Consider the following 17,684-nt stretch of genomic DNA (forward strand, 5'->3'; position numbering starts at 1 on the left):
GAAGAACCCCCAAATGTGAGCTTTCTAGAGGGATGAAAAATGCTCCAAATCTATCTTCTCTGGGCTTCAGTGACAGGGAGAAATATATCAGCGCCAACACATCCCCACTCACTCAAGTCTGTATTATGAATAAATCAAAAAGAAAGTTGGTGACCCACAGCCAGAAAAGCAGGAGAGCAGGAGGAATGAGCAGGAATCCTTCTATCTATAACCTTTCTGGCGGAAACATTCTCTACCCCAGAGACCAAAAAGTTCTCCTCAAGAATAGCAATAAAGGGGTGTAAGGCACAAGGGCTTTTTGAGTGGGACAGCTCCTGGCTACTCCCCTCTCCTGCTCTCTAACACAGCTGAAGGGCTATTCCAGGGTCCTCATCCTTTACTCCTAAGTGGGGATGGGAGGAGAAGATTCCAGTGAAAACATCAGAGATCACGGCTATAGAGTTGGATGGAAATTGAGAGGTCCTCTAATTCAACCCCTTCATTTTATTTATTAATTCATTTTAAAGATGAGAAAACTGAGGTCCAGACTTTTAAGTGACTTGCCCAATGTCAGTCACCATCAGTAGTGGGTTTTGCACACATCTGACTGAGCCAAGGCTCTTTTTCTTAAACTACAGTTTAGAAAACTAGATGTTTTGGAAGGAATTTTCATGATTAAGTCCAACTATTTTCATTTTATAGGTAAGAAACTGAGACTTTAGGTGAATTACCCCAAATCCCACCACTAGTTAAGGGGGGACTGCCATCTAGTCCATTGGCTTGGTTGAAATGGTTTATTCAGGAGAAGGCAGAAGAACTGGAAGACAAAGCCAGCTAAAGATGGTAGGTGCAAGCCTTGATAAAGTTCTAAGCTTCAAGGAAGTAACTTCAGTCAGCTGCTTGGCCCTATTCACTTTTCAGATTCCAAATCTGACAAATTCTTTAGACTTAAACTCCCTAAGCAACAACTGACTTATCTTCTCATCTTAGTCCCACTGATTTCCTCCCAACTGGGGCCTCTCCTCTCTTGCTTCAGGTAAAGATTTCTTTTTCCCCAACCTTGGTGGTAATGGTCACTAATTACTAGCATATGCTGCCTTTCCCTTGGATGGACCCTGACAGCTGCAATTGGCTTTGTGATTCCAAAGCCAGGGCGCTTCCACTACTCAGTACTCAGTCTCAGTGCTGAGATTTGGTTTGGTACTGGAGGATTCTTTATGATGAGCTCATAGTTTCCTGTTCCCGCCCTGTTTCCCATGCAGTTTACATGCCTTTGTTAATAACAATAATAACTAAGATTTATATAGTCTTTTAAGGTTTACAAAGCACTTTACCCATAATATTTTTTGGCAGGGAAATCTCTACCCATGGAGCCATAGTGAGAGGTGAAAAGATGCAGAAGGGTCATTGTCAACAATAATTGTCTGCTCTTTCTCTGGTTTGGTGAGCCTGAGACCTACTCCACATGGATCTGACCAGATGTCAAAGAGGTTCAGCACTAACAAGAGCTCCGAGGTAAAGACACCAAGGATCTAAGAGAGGGAGTGACTTTGCTCAAGGTCATTTGATTAATAAATAGCAAAGACAGTAGTTAAGCCCCTATCTTCTGGTACCAAGTCCGTTGCTCTTCCCACTGTGACTCTTTAGAGAGAAGAAAAACAACCTGCTCTGACATTTGCCTGAGGGAGATGCCGTCACCAGCTGAAAAGGACACACACCAGAAAGACCAGCCGTAGTCCCAGGAGTGAGGTCTCCAGTCTTCAGGTCCCAGGCTGACCGTGACTTGGAACACTTGAGTGTACATCATATGGGCGACCATTCCCAGGAGACCTGGAGAGCAGGAAGCAAAACAAGACACTGTCAAGAAACCAAAACTCACCTCTCTCCTCGACCACCTGACAGTCTGTTCAGTCTACCACAGCAACCTCTGCGTCCCTAGAATTCCTCCAGGGCTGTCTTGCTTGTGTCTGACCAACTTAAGCCTTCCCATGCTTTCAGTGATTGATTCTGAGTTTAAGTCTGTTTCATAAAAATATCTTTTTTATCTACTGAGAAACTATAAGCTTCCAACTTTTGTGCTTGTGCCCATACTGTTCCTGTCACCTACAATTAAATTCAACAAATATTAAATGCCTAATATGTGCAGAGCACCGTGGTAGGTGTTAAGGCAGATATAAAAATTATTACAATGTGGTCCCTGCCTTTACAGATACTTCTCCCCATGCCAGTGTTGGCCAGTGCCTGCTGACATACTTCAAGACCTGGCTCGAATGCCATCTTCTCCTTTCCCGATTCCCTAAGCAGAAATGAGCTTTCTATCCTTAGATCTCACATTTTACCTTGCTTGTAATACTTCTATGTATTAATCATGCTCCATTTTATATTATAGTTATTTTTACACTTTCCTTATCTTCCTCTACCATATCATAAGCTCATTGAGTACAGGAATTCTTTCTTATTCATCATTGTATTATTCCTAACCACCACCTCCACCACCTCCACCACCCAGAACTATGCTTTGCACACAGTTGGCACTTACAATATCACAGAATCAGGAATCAGAAAGCTGGATGGTACCTAAGAGAGCATCTTGTCTAACCTCGTTTAACAGAGGAGTCAGGGTGGGGGGGAAGGAGGGGGAGGAAAGGGGCCAGAATAACTTTCCTAAGATTTTATGGTTAGTAACCTAACTGGGCCACAATTCAAATGCAACTCCTTTGACTCAAGATCCAGTCCCCTCCCTCTCTGCCGTGTTGCCCACATCAATGTATAATAATAGTAATAATTATTATAATAATTATAATAAGAGCATTTGCGTAGTAATTTAATATTTGCCAGGTGTTTCACAAATATCTCATTTTATCGTGACAACGACACTGAGAGGCAAGTGCTATTATTACCCCCTTTTCATAGAAGGGAAAACCAAGGCAGTCAGGTTAAGTAACTGAGTCACATGACTAATTAGTGTCTGAGGTCACATTTGAACTCAGACCTTCCTGATACCAAATCTAGAATTGCCTCTGACAGAGAGGGAGAAATTACTTCCCTGCAATCACATGTTCCTGTTGTTGATTTTTCATGTTCATGTTCAATTCTTCATGAGCACATTTTGGGGTTTTCGTGGCAAAAATGGTGGAGTGGTTTCCCACTTATTCTCCAGCTTATTTTACAGATGAGGAAATTGAGGCAATGTTGTGATTTGTCCAGGGTCACACAGCTAGTGTCTGAGGTCAGATTTGAATTCAGGAGGGTGGGTCTTCTGCTACTCTGTCATCTGAGTCACTTTGTTGCCCCAAACATGGTGCCGAGTCACATGGTAGCAGAGCTAGAATTCACACATAGTCCAGGGCATCTTTTCATTTAAAAATGTGTATTGAATTCAATGATGTCCCTCATGAAGTATGTGTGAGGGAAAGGAAGAGAATAGGGGATAAACATGGAAAATCTAAGTTACTTTAGTTCAGGATCTAGTCTCTACCCCAGCCTGCTGAGTCCCCAGTCCTATATAACAAAGAATATACAGTTTCCGAGCTCTGTCTCACAAACTGGACAAAAACTTCGTTCTCTGATAAAACTTCTTCTGGGAGCTACTAGCCATTCATCCCTCAGCTATATAGTACATACCTAATGCCAATGAGAACACTCAGGCTTTCCCTTACTAGCTAAGGTACTAGTTAATGGAGTTTTTCTCTTTCTCCCTAAATATCTGGTGAATAAATGAATGAATGGTTTGCAGTTAGAGTATAATTTTAGGACCTAGAGAAGATTTTAAAAAATAATTGGCCCAGAGTGGACTGAACTAGAGTAAGTATAGGGCAACCAAAGACTTGAATGGACTTCTTTGACTGTGGTACCAAAGACTGTTGCCTAAAAGACCTATATGTCTTTTGTCTTAGATTCTTGGATGGCTACCATACTACAGGGCAAGCTGCTCTCTCTATAGACAGACACAGACATACAGACTATATATATATATATATATATATATAATATATATATATATATATATAACCTTATGAATTTAGGGTTTCAGGATAGGGAGGAGAGGAAATGGGTTAATTCATCTTCTCATTGACTCTGGCAATACCAAATACACTCTCTTCTCTTCCCCTTCTCATCCCCCTCCCCCCAGAAAAAAAAAAGTAAAATAAAACGCAGAGAAGGGAAGATAAAGATGGAAAGAATACTATTCTGGAAGAAATCTCATGTTCTCAGAAGACACAGAAGGAAGTTAGACCATCATAAAATATTAGAGCTGGAAAGGAGATTAAAACACAGAATATAGAATATTAGAACTAGAGAGAACATTAGAGATTGGCTAATCCAACTCTCTTATTTTGTAGAAGAGGAAACAGAGGCGCAGATAGGGAAAATTATTTTTCCTCCTTAGTTACACAGCCAGCAAATGGTAAAGCCCATATTTTCTGATTTTCTTCCCAAGTCCTGTTTTTACTCTTATGAACTGCCTTTCATCAAAACAAAGAACTGGATCACTATTTCACCTGGTGCTCCTGACCTCAAGCCCTATCCGCAGCATATCAGTAAGACTCTAGAGTCCAGAGGGACCCAAAGCATTTCTGGCTGATCTAATCTCATCAGTGTCCAGATGCTATCAACCAGATGCCCTCCAGGGCCTGCTACTGCCATAATCAATAAGGATGTTCTTGCTCTGACTCTCTTCTTAGCATTTGGAGATCTCTCTTATCTGACAACAGGTAGTAACCTGGCTGAAAGAGTGAAATTAATCTATTAATCCAGAATGATTGAGAGGAAAGTTAGGGTGACTTGTCAAAAGAGATTTAATTACTAGACATCATTAAAGAAAAAAAATAATCAATTCTCTTTTTTAAATTAGTCATCATAGTGGATGTGACAACTAAAAAACAGGCTTAGGTTTTTTCCTAGAAATTAAAAAGTGGTATTAATCTCTTTTAAAAGATATACATTATGTAGTCAAGGTAAAAGTATTTTAACACAAACATATTTCTAGATCTAGAAAAATAACTGTATCTGATATTTATATAACACTTAAATATTTGCAAAGTATAGAGACTGAAGGCATGGTGACACAGTCCTTAACTTCTTGAATCTTTGTAAAGGCAATGACTTTTAGGCCTCTTTGTGTCATAGAAAGTTCCCTGGACCTGGTAGTTAGAAGCTCTGCCACTCTAATCTAAAAAGTGGGGCAAATTATTACTTTGTGCCACCTTAATTTCCATACCTGTAATACGGAAATAATAATATTGATACTACATTCTCCACAGAATTATTTGGAGCAAAGTCATATATAAATTGTAAAGTGTTATTTTTTTAAGTAAGTCTTTTTCTTTTGTGACCTGTGATTTCATTGGAATATGGAATTTCTAATGAGGATGTATCTTCTATCAATATAGATGAGCATGTGTTCTGCAATTTATGGTATTCGAAAACTCTCTGGGGCATGAGAGTCATCTCTCCCTGGGAGAAAGGACTTTACCCTAAGTCTTTGGATTCTAAAGACTATCTAAACACTATACCATATACCTCTCAAATTATTATAATTATTGTTCAGTCATTTCAGTCATGTCTGATTCTTTATGACTCCCTTTGGGGTTGTCTTGGAAAAGATACTGGAATGATGTCCTATTTCATTCTCCAGCTCATATTACAGATGGGGAAATTAAGGCAAACAAGGGTAAGTAACTTGCTCAGCATCACACAGCTAGTGTTTGAATTCACAAAGATGAATCTTCTTGATTCCAGGCTCAGTGCTCTGTCCACTGTGCTACCCTTCAAGCTATTTTTATTATGACCCAAAAGCAGAGGACTACCCTCTGAATCAGGAAGACCTGTATTCACATCCTGCCTTTGATACTGATTAGCTATGGGAACTTTTCTGTGCCTCAATTTTCTCATTTGCAAAAGGAGGAGTTTGGACTAGACCTCTGAAGTCCTCTCTAACTCTAAATCTATGATTCTATGATCCTAGCTCAAAGCTTACCCAATACATGAAGATCTAGGTTTACACAAAAGATAAATTAAGAGATTGATTTACAGAAAGAAAAATTCACAGTAGGATTCCTTTAAATAGAGCGCTCCCCGAGTGCATTTTGAATGATTCAACTTACAAAAATTTGATTTACTCTCATCTTTTCAGTAGCAAATGTATTTTGGAAAAGCAAGGCATAGCTATAAATCTTTGAAAATCTACAGATGAAAGAATCATTTCTAATTCATTCCTGAATACAAATCATGGGCACCATATCTGAGCTACTGCAACTGCAATTAACAGGGTTCACATTAATGAGGTTCCCTTGTCATTTCAAGAGGATCCCTGGCAGAGATACTAAAAATGGAATCTACTCTTGTTAATCTTTATCATCTCATGGTTTCCAGATCACCCATGTCAAGGACAAAGGGTTCAAAACTTTGACACAGAAAAGACAGGGAGGAAGAAGAAACTTTGAGCTCTGAGATGTAACAGGAATAAGGAAAAGTGGTATCTGGTTCTCATCAGAAGGATACACAGGTACCAGAATTTGTACCTGGCTCAAAGAGAAAGGGATGCATCATGGTGGCCAGCAACTCCCCGCAGAAAGGCATAGGGGTGGCTATATGCTAACACGACATAATAAATCAGGAAGCATGCTTTCTCCTTTGGGTTGGTATGTGAGCTGTGATGAAGAGCTTCCTAATATATACAAATGTGACAATATACTACCCATTTCTAGTGAATCATCATGGAAAGAATCAAACTGCCCAAAAGAATGAGGAAGAAATAGTTCTCTGAGAATTGTTAAGTCTTTTACCACTACAAAGAAAGTTGTTGCAAATATTTAGAACACATTTTTTTTCCTTTTTTTCCTGATCACCTTGAAAAACAGACCTACTTGTGGTATTATTGGGCCAAAGGGTATACATGATTTTATAACTCTTTGGGCATAATTTCAGATTTTTCTCCAAAATGGTTGCATCAGTTCACAGTTCCACCAAACAGTGTATTAATGTTCCAATTTTTCCACATCCCCTCCAACATTTGTCATTTTCCCTGCTATCATTTTAGCCAACATGATAGGTGTGAGATGGAAATGTTAGCTCCTAAAGCAGATATCTGAAGAGTCCTTGAAGTAAGAAATCAAGCATTTTAACATATGTTGAGTCACATCAATGCCTTTGAATCCTGGGGACTAGGATGTTGAGGGAAGGTTAATGGCTAATCATCTTGCTTGAAACCTCCTTTTATTTTATCTCTCAGAAAGGCAGAAATCTCATTCCTGTGCACATTGTCTTCGTGTGATGCCGTGAGCCCTGATTACCTTGTCTGAGGGACCATATTCTCCCATTTGGAGATGCCATCTGGGGGAAAGAAAGAAGTTATGGTGATAAATACAAATGAAGGTTCTGTATTTCCATCTGGCCCATCTTTATTGCTTTCTGTCTTGAAGTGTTTATGCTAATGCTGTGTTTCATTTAATTAAGATATCAAGGTGGTATCTGATTAATTAATTTATAACCATGCTTATTATTAATGTTGTCTACAGATATTACTCAGAATGTTCAGGTATAAATAAACATTCTTGCATTTTATTGGCAGCAATATAGAGATTATCACCATATTATCAATATCATTCATTTTTTCAGTCTACAAATATTTCTTTAGGGTATTCTGTGTACAATGCACTTATATCTGGAGCTAGGTATAAACTTCTGTCCTTGAAAAGCTTACGGTATAGCAAAAGTAAAAAAGAATGTACACAGATTACCATGATATAAATTAGAATGTGTGTATAAGAAGAATAAAAAAATGCTCTATGATCAGACAAGGGAATGAAATTAGACAATAGAATCAGGGAAGTCTTCTTAGAAGAGATAGCACTGGAATTGGGCCTTTGTGGATAATAAGTATGATCTCAGGAAGCTGGGTCTAATTGACCATAGATAGGGATCTGAAGAAAATAAAAAATCAAATAAATTGTCCAGCATTTTCAAACACTCTGATATTTGGTACCATATAAACCATATAAAATAGCTGGACATCTGCTTGAATCTTACAATTATCTTCTGGATCTTTTTTTTCATGCAGATTTGGCTCTGCTAGTCTCTGATTTGGGGCCCAGATACAGCTGTACAACCTCCAGAAAAGTGATATTATATGTTCATAATTCTTCCCTGGTTCAACTTTTGAAAATTATCTGATCTTTGAAATGTTTTACAATCTTTCTGGTGAGAACATTCTAGAGTTTAAAAAGTTTATCTTCACATCTAATCTAAATCTTCCTTGCTTTAATTGGAATTAATTTCTTGCTCTTCCTTTGGATGAAATGAGAAGCAGATGGTCAGCATCTTCCTTATAATAACCTTTCATAAGCTTGACAATTAGTGAGTCATATTCTCAATCTTCTCTTCTTTAGACTAAATCATTTCAATTATTCTGACCTTTCTTTAAAGGTCCTACTTAACAACACTTTAGTCATTTTCCTTGCTCTTTTCTGGACTCTTTCCTATTTTTCTGTATGCCTTTCAAAGACAGTGCCTCAGATTGCATGTAGCACTCTAGTGATAGACTAATCAATTCTAAATAAGAAATTCACTGCTAAACTCTTGCACAAAATTCTTATTAATGTCATATTGCCTTTTAATAATTACACTATACTATGGAGTTCAACTAATTCACAGTGAATCCTGTTTTTTCCCAATGTAGTTTTAACTTTTCCTTATATAGTTCCCCCTCTTCCTACTCCATGTACCTTTAATACAGGCTTCAGGGAGGGAGTAACATTAAAACTGCAAGTCAAAGAATAAGGCTGACTCTTAAGCAATGGACCTACTTTCAAACCATCATTGATACCATAGCTATAAGAAAATACAGTTCCAAATAACTAATTTATTAATGAACTTTTGAAATATCCATAAATACCTAGTTATATTCTATATTGTATCTACATAGTTAACTTTCTATCTTTTCTCAAAGTTTAACTATATATATATAATGTCTCCCCAAGTCCTATCTCTAGGCCTGATCTTCCTACTAAAACGCCAAACCTATATTTCTAACTGCCTACTGAGCATTTTCATCTGGATGTCCTGCCAAAGACAATGTCAACATGACTAAAAGTCAATTAATTACCTTACCTTGCTCCTGAACCAGCTATATCTCTTGATTTTCCTTGTTCTGCTAATGGTACTATCTATTATCTCAGTCACCCAGATACTAAACCTTGGAGTCACCTTTGATTTGTCTCTTTCCTTCACATTCTGCCCCCAATTCTAACTAGTTATCAAGTTCTATTATTTCCTTAGTCTTTCACACCTACTCCTTTCTAACCATTCCCATAACCATCACCTTGTCTAGATCCTTAGTACATTATACCTAGACTGCTGCCTTATAACTCCTTTTCCTGTCTCTGATTTCTCCTCTTTGCACTCTATGCTACAAACTATAGCTACATTAATCTTTCTAAAACAGCCATGATGACATGTCAGTAATGACGTGATGATGTCATTTCACTGCTGAAAAAATTTTCAGTAACTCCCCAATGTCTTCATGATAAAGGTCAATCTCTTTAACCTGGCATTTAAATTGCTCCTCAATCTGACCCTAAACTGATTTCCTTTCTTAACTCCCTCTATAAAGTACCATTGGAATTCAGAAAAGGAAGACATCTTCCTTTGAAAAAAGGTTGAAAAAAGATGTCATGGGGGAGGGATCATTTGAAGTGGATTTTGAGGGCTAAAACCATTTCCAACTCATATCAAAGTATCATTCCTATGGAAAATTATATTGAATTGCAAACAATTGACTTACAAATGAACTTCTGGAAAATTGCCGTGTTACAGTGTCTGTCCCAAGGTTTATATATTGATATTCATTAGCAACTCTGGCAATTTTTTTGAATAACTGAAGCTAGCTTTGGTGGACCTTCCCCTCTACTATGTTTTTTCCTACTGAAATCTTTTTTTTTCAAAGCCCAGATCAGGTGCCATGTTCCCTATGAAAACTTCCTTCCTATATTCATTTCTGTCTCTTTTTCTCTTCTCCTTCCCTCTGCCTCTCTTTTTCCATTCTCCCACTTTTCCTCTTTTTTCTCTTCTTTTCCCCATTTTCTTCTTTCTCATCACCCTTCCACTGGAACCTTTAACTGTGTCTCTGGGATCTGGACTGTGATAAAGGAACTTCTTTCTTATCTTGCCCAGAATCTGACCATATGTCAATTTCCTGGCCATTTCCACACAATGCTATCATGTGTGTTATTGTTGTTGTTGTTTAGTTGTTTCAGCCATGTCCAACTCTTTGTGACTTCATTTGGGGTTTTTTGTATATTGTGATTTGTTTGTTGTTGTTTTTGCAAAGATACTAGAATGTTTTGTCATTTCCTTTTCCAAGTCATTTTTATAGAAGAGGAATTGAGGCAAAAAGGGTTGTGAGTTATTCAAAGTGACACAGATAGCATCTGAGGTCATATTTGAAATCATAAAGATGAATCTTCCTGATTCCAAGTCCAGTGCTGTACCTATTTCCATACCCACCTACTGCCATTGTGTATTTCTATTCTTTTCCCTACCTTCTAGCTCCCCTTTCAGTGTTGTCTTCCCCCAGTAAAATTTGAGCTATTTAAAGGCAGAGACTGACTGGCTTGCTAATATTTGTGTCCCCACTATTTAACATAGCACCTGGCACATAGTAAGAGCTTAATAAAATTTTTATCACTCAATTTAATTCAAATCATCCTAGAATATGGTGTCTGGATCCTTTGCCCCCATTACTTTCTTATATTATCCTTATTGTATATATCCTGTACTCCTCCTAGTACAAAACAAGTTACATGAGGGCAAAGACTGCATTGTTTTTCAGTTTTCTATTTCTATAAGTAGCATAGTGAACAGCACAGAGTAGGTCCTTTAATACCTGTTGGATTAAATAACATTACATGCTGTAATGTAAAGTCTCAGGTTGTGAGTTCAAATAGTAGTTTTGCTATTTTCTAGCTATATGATTCTGGGACAAAACATTTTTCTTCTGCTGGCCTCAGTTTCCTATTCTTAAAAATGAAGAGGTTGATTGGAGCAGATGATCTTTGAAGTCCCTGACTTTGAAATGAATTAAAATACCTCAGATATCAAAGGAAATAATGGCAGTAAAGCATTTTAAAATCCTTAGAGCACCACATAAATGTCATCAATTTTTATTATTATCATAAGTATAAATTATTACCAATCACAAATCCCAATCTCAATGAGAAAAATACTTGAGATAATAGTTGATCTTTAGGTATGTACATTTATTTATCTATTCGTTTGTTTGTTTATTCATTCATTTATCTATTTATTTATTAGTGGTATAATTTAAGGGAATGGAGACATGCCTGTAAAGGCAGACAGACAAGCTCAAGAACTTAAATTAACTGAATTAAAAATATCCTTTCAAAGTCTCTCTATCTACCTACCCAAGTCAAACAGCTCTGCATTTCAATGGATGGATAGCGCTAGTAAACATTTATCTCTTTTATGATGGTAACAGCTGATATATATGTATATGCACAAAGGTACATACACATACACAAACGTGTGTCTGTATTCATAATTTTATGGTTTGAAAAGCATTGTAGTCATAATAACCCTTTGAAACTGCAAATATTTGAGTCCTTATTTCACAGATGAGGAAACTTAAGACAAAAGACTTATGGGACTTTAAACTATGTGTCTTCTGACTCTCAATATAGAGCTCTTTACTAATGATAACTGACACTGATTTAGAATTTTAATATTTACAAAGCATTTTTTTACAAATAGCTCTAATGAAAGCTTTACAATAATACTACAAGATAGTTATATTAACTATTAACTTGTATTAACTGATTCAGAACCTGAAGAACAACTTGTATAATTATATCAATAGCATTTAAAATTTTACAAAAATGCTCCAAATCACTATTGATTAGAGAAATGCAAATTAAAACAATTCTGAAGTACCATCTTACTACTCTCAGATTTGCTAAAGTAACAGGAAAAACTAATGATAAATGTTGGAGAGTATGTGGAAAAACTGGGACACTAATTCATTGATGGTAGAATTGTGAACTGATCCAACCATTCTTAAGAACAATTTGGGCTATAAAACTATGTATATTACCCTTTGATCCAGCAGTGTCACTTACTGGGTCTGTATGCCAAGGAAATCATAAAGAAAGGGAAAGGATCCACATGTGCAAAAATATTTGAAGCAAATCTTTTTTTGGTGGCAAAAAATTGGAAAATGAGTAGATGCCCATCAATTGGGGAATGGCTGAATAAATTATGGTATATGAAAGTAATAAAATATTATTGTTCTATAAAAATTATTAACCAGCTGATTTTAGAAAGGCCTGGAAAGATTTACACAGTGATGCTGATGAAAACAGGCAGAACCAAAAATACATTGTATACAGTAACAACAAGATTGTGTGATGATCAACTAAAAAAGATTTGGTTCTTCTCAGCAGTTCAGTGATCCAAGGCAATCCCCATAAACTTTGGATAGAAAATACCATCTGCATTCAGAGAGAACCATGGAGATTGAATGTAAATCAACACATGCTATGTCTACATTTTTTTCTTTTTCTTCTGTGTTATTTTCTTTTCCTCTCATGGTTTTTCTCTTTTGTTCTGATTTTTCTTCCCCAAAGAATTAAAAATGTGTATTAAAAGTTAATGTATTACCAGAAAATAAAACAATTTAAAAAATAAAATGAGAGAAAATTTTGCAAAGTACTTTCCTTAACAAACCTATGAAGTAGATGTACTTATACAAGGATGTTTCTGCTTGCTTTACAAAGGATGAGATTGAAGTTCACAGAGGTTAAATGACATGCCCATTAATCACAGAACTACTGAGTGTCCAAATTAGAATTTGAACCTAGTTCTCCTGACACCAGATCCAATACTTATTCTATAGCTCTACACTATCTTCCAGACATCCTGGGTCCCTACAGCACTGGTCTCCAAAAGAATACATTTAATCAGAAGAGGACTGATTTGGGGAGAAAAACTGAAATAGGCAATGCATGACCCACAGGAACCTGCATTTCACTGTCCAGACCAAAGTACTATACCCAAAACTTCACCATATAATATAGACTATTAGAGTTAGATGAAACTTGAAGGTTCATCTAATCTAATTCCCTCACCTTTGCCCAGATGGGGAAGCTGAGGCCCAGAGAAAGGAAGTGACTTGTCTAAAGTCACAATGAGTGGTAGAGCTGAGAATATCGACTTTTGACTCCTAGTCTTTAGCATTCTGAACTACAGCATTCACATTTCCTCCTTGAGGAAAGCCTGCTCTCTGCTAAGTGACAATGTATGGCAAAAGGTTCAACAATCAACAAACATTCTTTCAACTACTAATAAGTACCTACTAAATATAATACATTCTGTTAGACATGCTGTAGTGTAGAGTCACAGCACCTGGATTGAAATACCAGAAACATGACACAATTCTTGCCCTTAAGGAGCTAACAGCCATAGATTGTGGGGTTAGGCAAAGTATGCCAAATTAATGTGTTATCTCTTTGGGTAACAATCAATCAACTAATAGGTGTCATTATGTGCCTACTATGTGTCAGACCCTGTGCTAGGAGATACAGAAATTTTTTAAAAAATGAAATAATTCCTACTTTCAAATAATTTTCATTATAATAGGGAAGACAGTAAAGTAAGTATAAGAACAAATGTAAAGTGAACAAACAAAAAATCATTAATTAGATGGAGGTTTGGGGGAGAGTAGTAGTATGTAGGAGGATTAAGAAAAGTTTCATGTAGAAGGCAGTGATTGAATTGTGTCTTAAGAAGAAGGACTCTGGTAGGAGTGGGGGGAAAGGGTGTGCATTCAGAGAAAGAATACTATAGCCTCGTATGAACAAACCCTAATTCTAACCATGAAAGAACTCTAGCTAGGAATGTCTTATTTAAGTACCTTCTCTTATTTTAAGTGCCTTCTTACTTCATATTATCGAGGTAGCTATGTAGGAAACTCTGAAACTTTCACTTTCTAAATGAACAATTCTTAAAAGAAAAGAAAATTGGGGATGCCCAATGCTTGAAGATGCCAAATTAAAAATCCAGAAATTTTTCCATTAATTTTATTCCAAGCCCTTTTTCCCCACATCCACATTCCCCTCTTCCTCAGACTATTAGGGGAGAAAATAAGAAGGTCTCCCTCCCCCTGAGAAAGGTTCTTTTATGACTCTTCTCATAAAACCTCCTAATTTCCAAGCCTTCCACCTGGTTCTGAGGAATTCTGAAGGTAGCAAGTATGTTTTGGAGTTCCTCAAACTGGCTCCCAAGGGCTGAGTTAAATTTTAGTGAGCATTTCTCCCTCAGGCCCTGATCTATCATTTTGTTGATTGTCTAGATTTAAATGATGAATAGACTTATAATTTATGCTATGAGCATATTCCCTCTCTCATTCCCAAAGGTTGTAGTTAAACATTTACCACTTCATGCCTGCTGGTATTGTAACTCTTTTTTCAAAATATAGGGGGAGAAAATTCAAAAAGAAAAGAGCATGGGATTAGGATTTTATTTTGTAGGAAAATAGGGACTCCTTGAAAGGTATATTGAGTGAAGAAGGAATATGATTCCCTTGCCACTTTCTATCTACACAGTGTCATCTCACAGCATAATTCTCTTGTAACTTAACCCATAGCATGTTCAGTAGCAACATCCACATCTGGTAAATCTGTCTTGCCAGATGGGCTAAACTAGGTTGAGGGTAAGAGACAGGTCTCAAATCTATCAGAAAGTTAAGGTGATGTCTATCCCAAACATGTGAAGACTTCCCCTGGCAGAATTGGTAAATGAGAACAATTTATTCCAACAGCCATGGAAGGCAGCTGAAGAAGCTGAAGCTTCAAGCATTTTGAAATGCTTAGAGCTTGGTCAAACATCAAAGATGCCAAGGTCGTTTACTGAATTCTGAGCTAGGGCTAGGTATCTTCCCCCCTGCTGAACTCCAATGATTCTGGAAGAGACATTGAGGCTCATGACTTGGTGCAACTCTGACTCACTTAAATCCAATCATGCACAAGTCAAGACATGACTCATGATGTTATTGGAACTCATTGAAAATGAAGGACAACGATCCTTTTTAACATCTATGGGTCATCCTGCTATCTAGGGAAGGGGGTGGGGAGGAGGGGAAAAATTGGAACAAAAGATTTGACAATTGTCAATGTTATAAAATTACCCATACATATAACTTGTAAATAAAAAGTTATGAAATTAAAAAAAAAAGGACAACCAACAACCCATCCTTTCTCTGGATTAACAATGCCTCATTTCTATTATTGCACAAGGCTGTAAGTATCAGAGACTTTACCCATTTTATTCATGTTACAAGGGAGGAAACTGAGGCTAAGAAATCTTCCCCAAAAGGTTATTGAGGCTAAGGGATGAGAATACTGGGATTATACTAATTGCATTCTAAGATAAATGGAATTCTTTGTGGAAATCTCAAAGCTAAGCTAGCTCAGGGGATGGAGACATGAGGTTGCCTCCTGAGAAATTCATCTATATGTGGTAATTTCCAGTGCTGTCTGGAGTTGTGACTGGAAAAAATGTCCAGATATTGCTTCAAATAATAGAAGGCAGTGGGGGAAGTGCTTCTCTTCAAGATATAAAGCAAATGTTCATGTGGATGTTTCTGTAGTTTAGTAGGTTATTTCTGGATTATGCTTAACAAGAATTATGAGGCAACTCCATTCACCACTGTTTTATAGCCTCTTATTTTTTCCTTATTTTTCTCTTATTTTTTCCCTTAAGACTGTCGTTTCAAGGTTTATTTTTCCCCCTCCATTTCTGTCCTCAGAAAAGAATTGATTTTTTCTGCTACCATATCAGAATTTTTCTTCCAAAAGATATCTGTGCCTGGAGTTTATCATTTTGGAAAGTATAATCCCTCTGGAGGTACTTTCCCTGAATATTGTACTGAGCCACAAGCAGCTGATGCTGGATGGGAAAGAACCTTGTAGAATTAAAGTGACTTCCCACTGTGCAATGGCAAGAGGTGCAGCTTTCCCCCATCTCCTGAAGTGAACAAAATCAATTCTTCATCGTTTCTTCTGACAAGTCAAATACTAGTGCATCTTCAGATGATTTTTTCCAGGCAGTAGGGCTAAGGGAGAAACTCAGAAATGAAGAAATGGATCAAGGTGTATTAGTCAATTGAAGTGAGGAAGAGAGTAGTAGAACTAAGAAAAGAAAACATCAAGAGTGGGTTTCTGGACAAGCCATTCTCTAATCGATAAATGATCAAAAGATATAAAGAGACAATTTTGAGGTGAAGAAATTAAAACCATTTCTAGTTATATGAAAAATGCTCTAAATAATTATTAAGAAATACAAATTAAGACAACTTTGAGGTACCACTTCATGCCTCTCAGATTGGCTAAGATGACAGAAAAAAATAATGATAAATGTTGGAGAGGATGTGGTAAAACTAAGATACTAATACATTATTGGCGGAGTTGTGAACTGATCCAACCATTCTGGAGAGTAATTTGAGCCCAAAGAGCTACCATACGTGCACACTCTTTGATTCATCATTGTTTCTACTGGGTCCCAAAGAGATCATAAAAAGGAAAAAGGACCCTACAAAAATGTTTGTAGGAGCTCTTTTTGTAGTAGGAACTGGAAACTGAATGGATACCCATCAATTGGGGAATGGCTGAATAAGTTATGGTATATGAAGGTGATGGAATATTATTTTTCTATTAAAAATGACCAGCAGGATGATTTCAGAAAGGCCTGGAGAGAGTTACATGAACTGATGCTAAATCAAAATGAGTAGAACCAAGAGAACATTGTACACAGTGACGAAAAGATTATGTGATGATCAATAGTAATACTTGGCTCTTTTCAACAAAGAGGTGATTCAGGCCAATTCCAATAGATTTGTGATAGGGTTATCTTCATCCAAAAAGAGGACTATGGGGACTGAAAGTGGACTGCATTCACAACATAGTGTTTTCACCTTTGTTGTTATTGTTGTTCGATTCCTTGTTTTTTTTCCCTCTCATTTTTTTTCCTTTTTGATCTGATTTTTCTTGTGCAGCATGATAAATGTGGAAATATATTTAGAAAAAAAAAGTAATACATACATGTGAATGTTACAAAAAAGATTGAGCTTCTGTCTCTGCCATGAAGTCAATATTTATTAAGTACCTGCTATGTGATAAACACTATGCTAAACATTGAACAGGATGGGATGGTGGTGAGGGATGTAAAAGAAAGGCATAAAAACTAGTCAACATCCTCAAGGAGGTCATGCTTTAATGGGAGAAATCACAAGCAAAAAAACTGCATACAAATAAGATGTGGACAGGATAAAATGGAGATAAATCAAAGAAGGGAAGTCATTAGTATTGAGATGGATTGAGAAAGGTTTCTTGTAGAAGGTAGATTTTAACCAAGACTGGAAAAGGTAAGCTTTAGCATTAGAAGGTACATTAGTAATCCTAGTTCAAGCTGGTTATTTCTTATATTATTTTGACCTTAAGATTCCCCTATAATCTCCAGAAATCAATGATGAATTATTATGAGTTATCTGTTTAGAACTAGAAGGGAACTTAGATATAATCTAATCCAAATCTCTTACTTTATAGATTAAAAAAAAAAACCCAAAGCCCAAAAAGCTATAGTGGCCCACACAGGACCAGGCTTTGTCCCCAGGTCTTCTGATTCCAAAATTCCAG

At 36.9% G+C, this 17,684-nt stretch overlaps 1 protein-coding gene across 2 annotated transcripts in view; it reads right to left on the minus strand.

Moving 5' to 3' along the window:
• The window catches only part of GSG1L (GSG1 like), a 365,420-nt gene that overhangs the window by 82,324 nt on the left and 265,412 nt on the right, over positions 1-17,684 (minus strand). For both annotated transcript variants that reach the window (XM_051988348.1, XM_051988336.1), the window contains exon 4: positions 1,698-1,809. In XM_051988348.1, coding sequence (XP_051844308.1) covers positions 1,698-1,809 — 112 coding nt within the window. The remainder of the gene's footprint in view (positions 1-1,697; positions 1,810-17,684) is intronic.

This window comes from Antechinus flavipes, chromosome 1, assembly GCF_016432865.1.
Source record: "Antechinus flavipes isolate AdamAnt ecotype Samford, QLD, Australia chromosome 1, AdamAnt_v2, whole genome shotgun sequence".
Classification (NCBI taxonomy): Eukaryota; Metazoa; Chordata; class Mammalia; order Dasyuromorphia; family Dasyuridae; genus Antechinus; species Antechinus flavipes.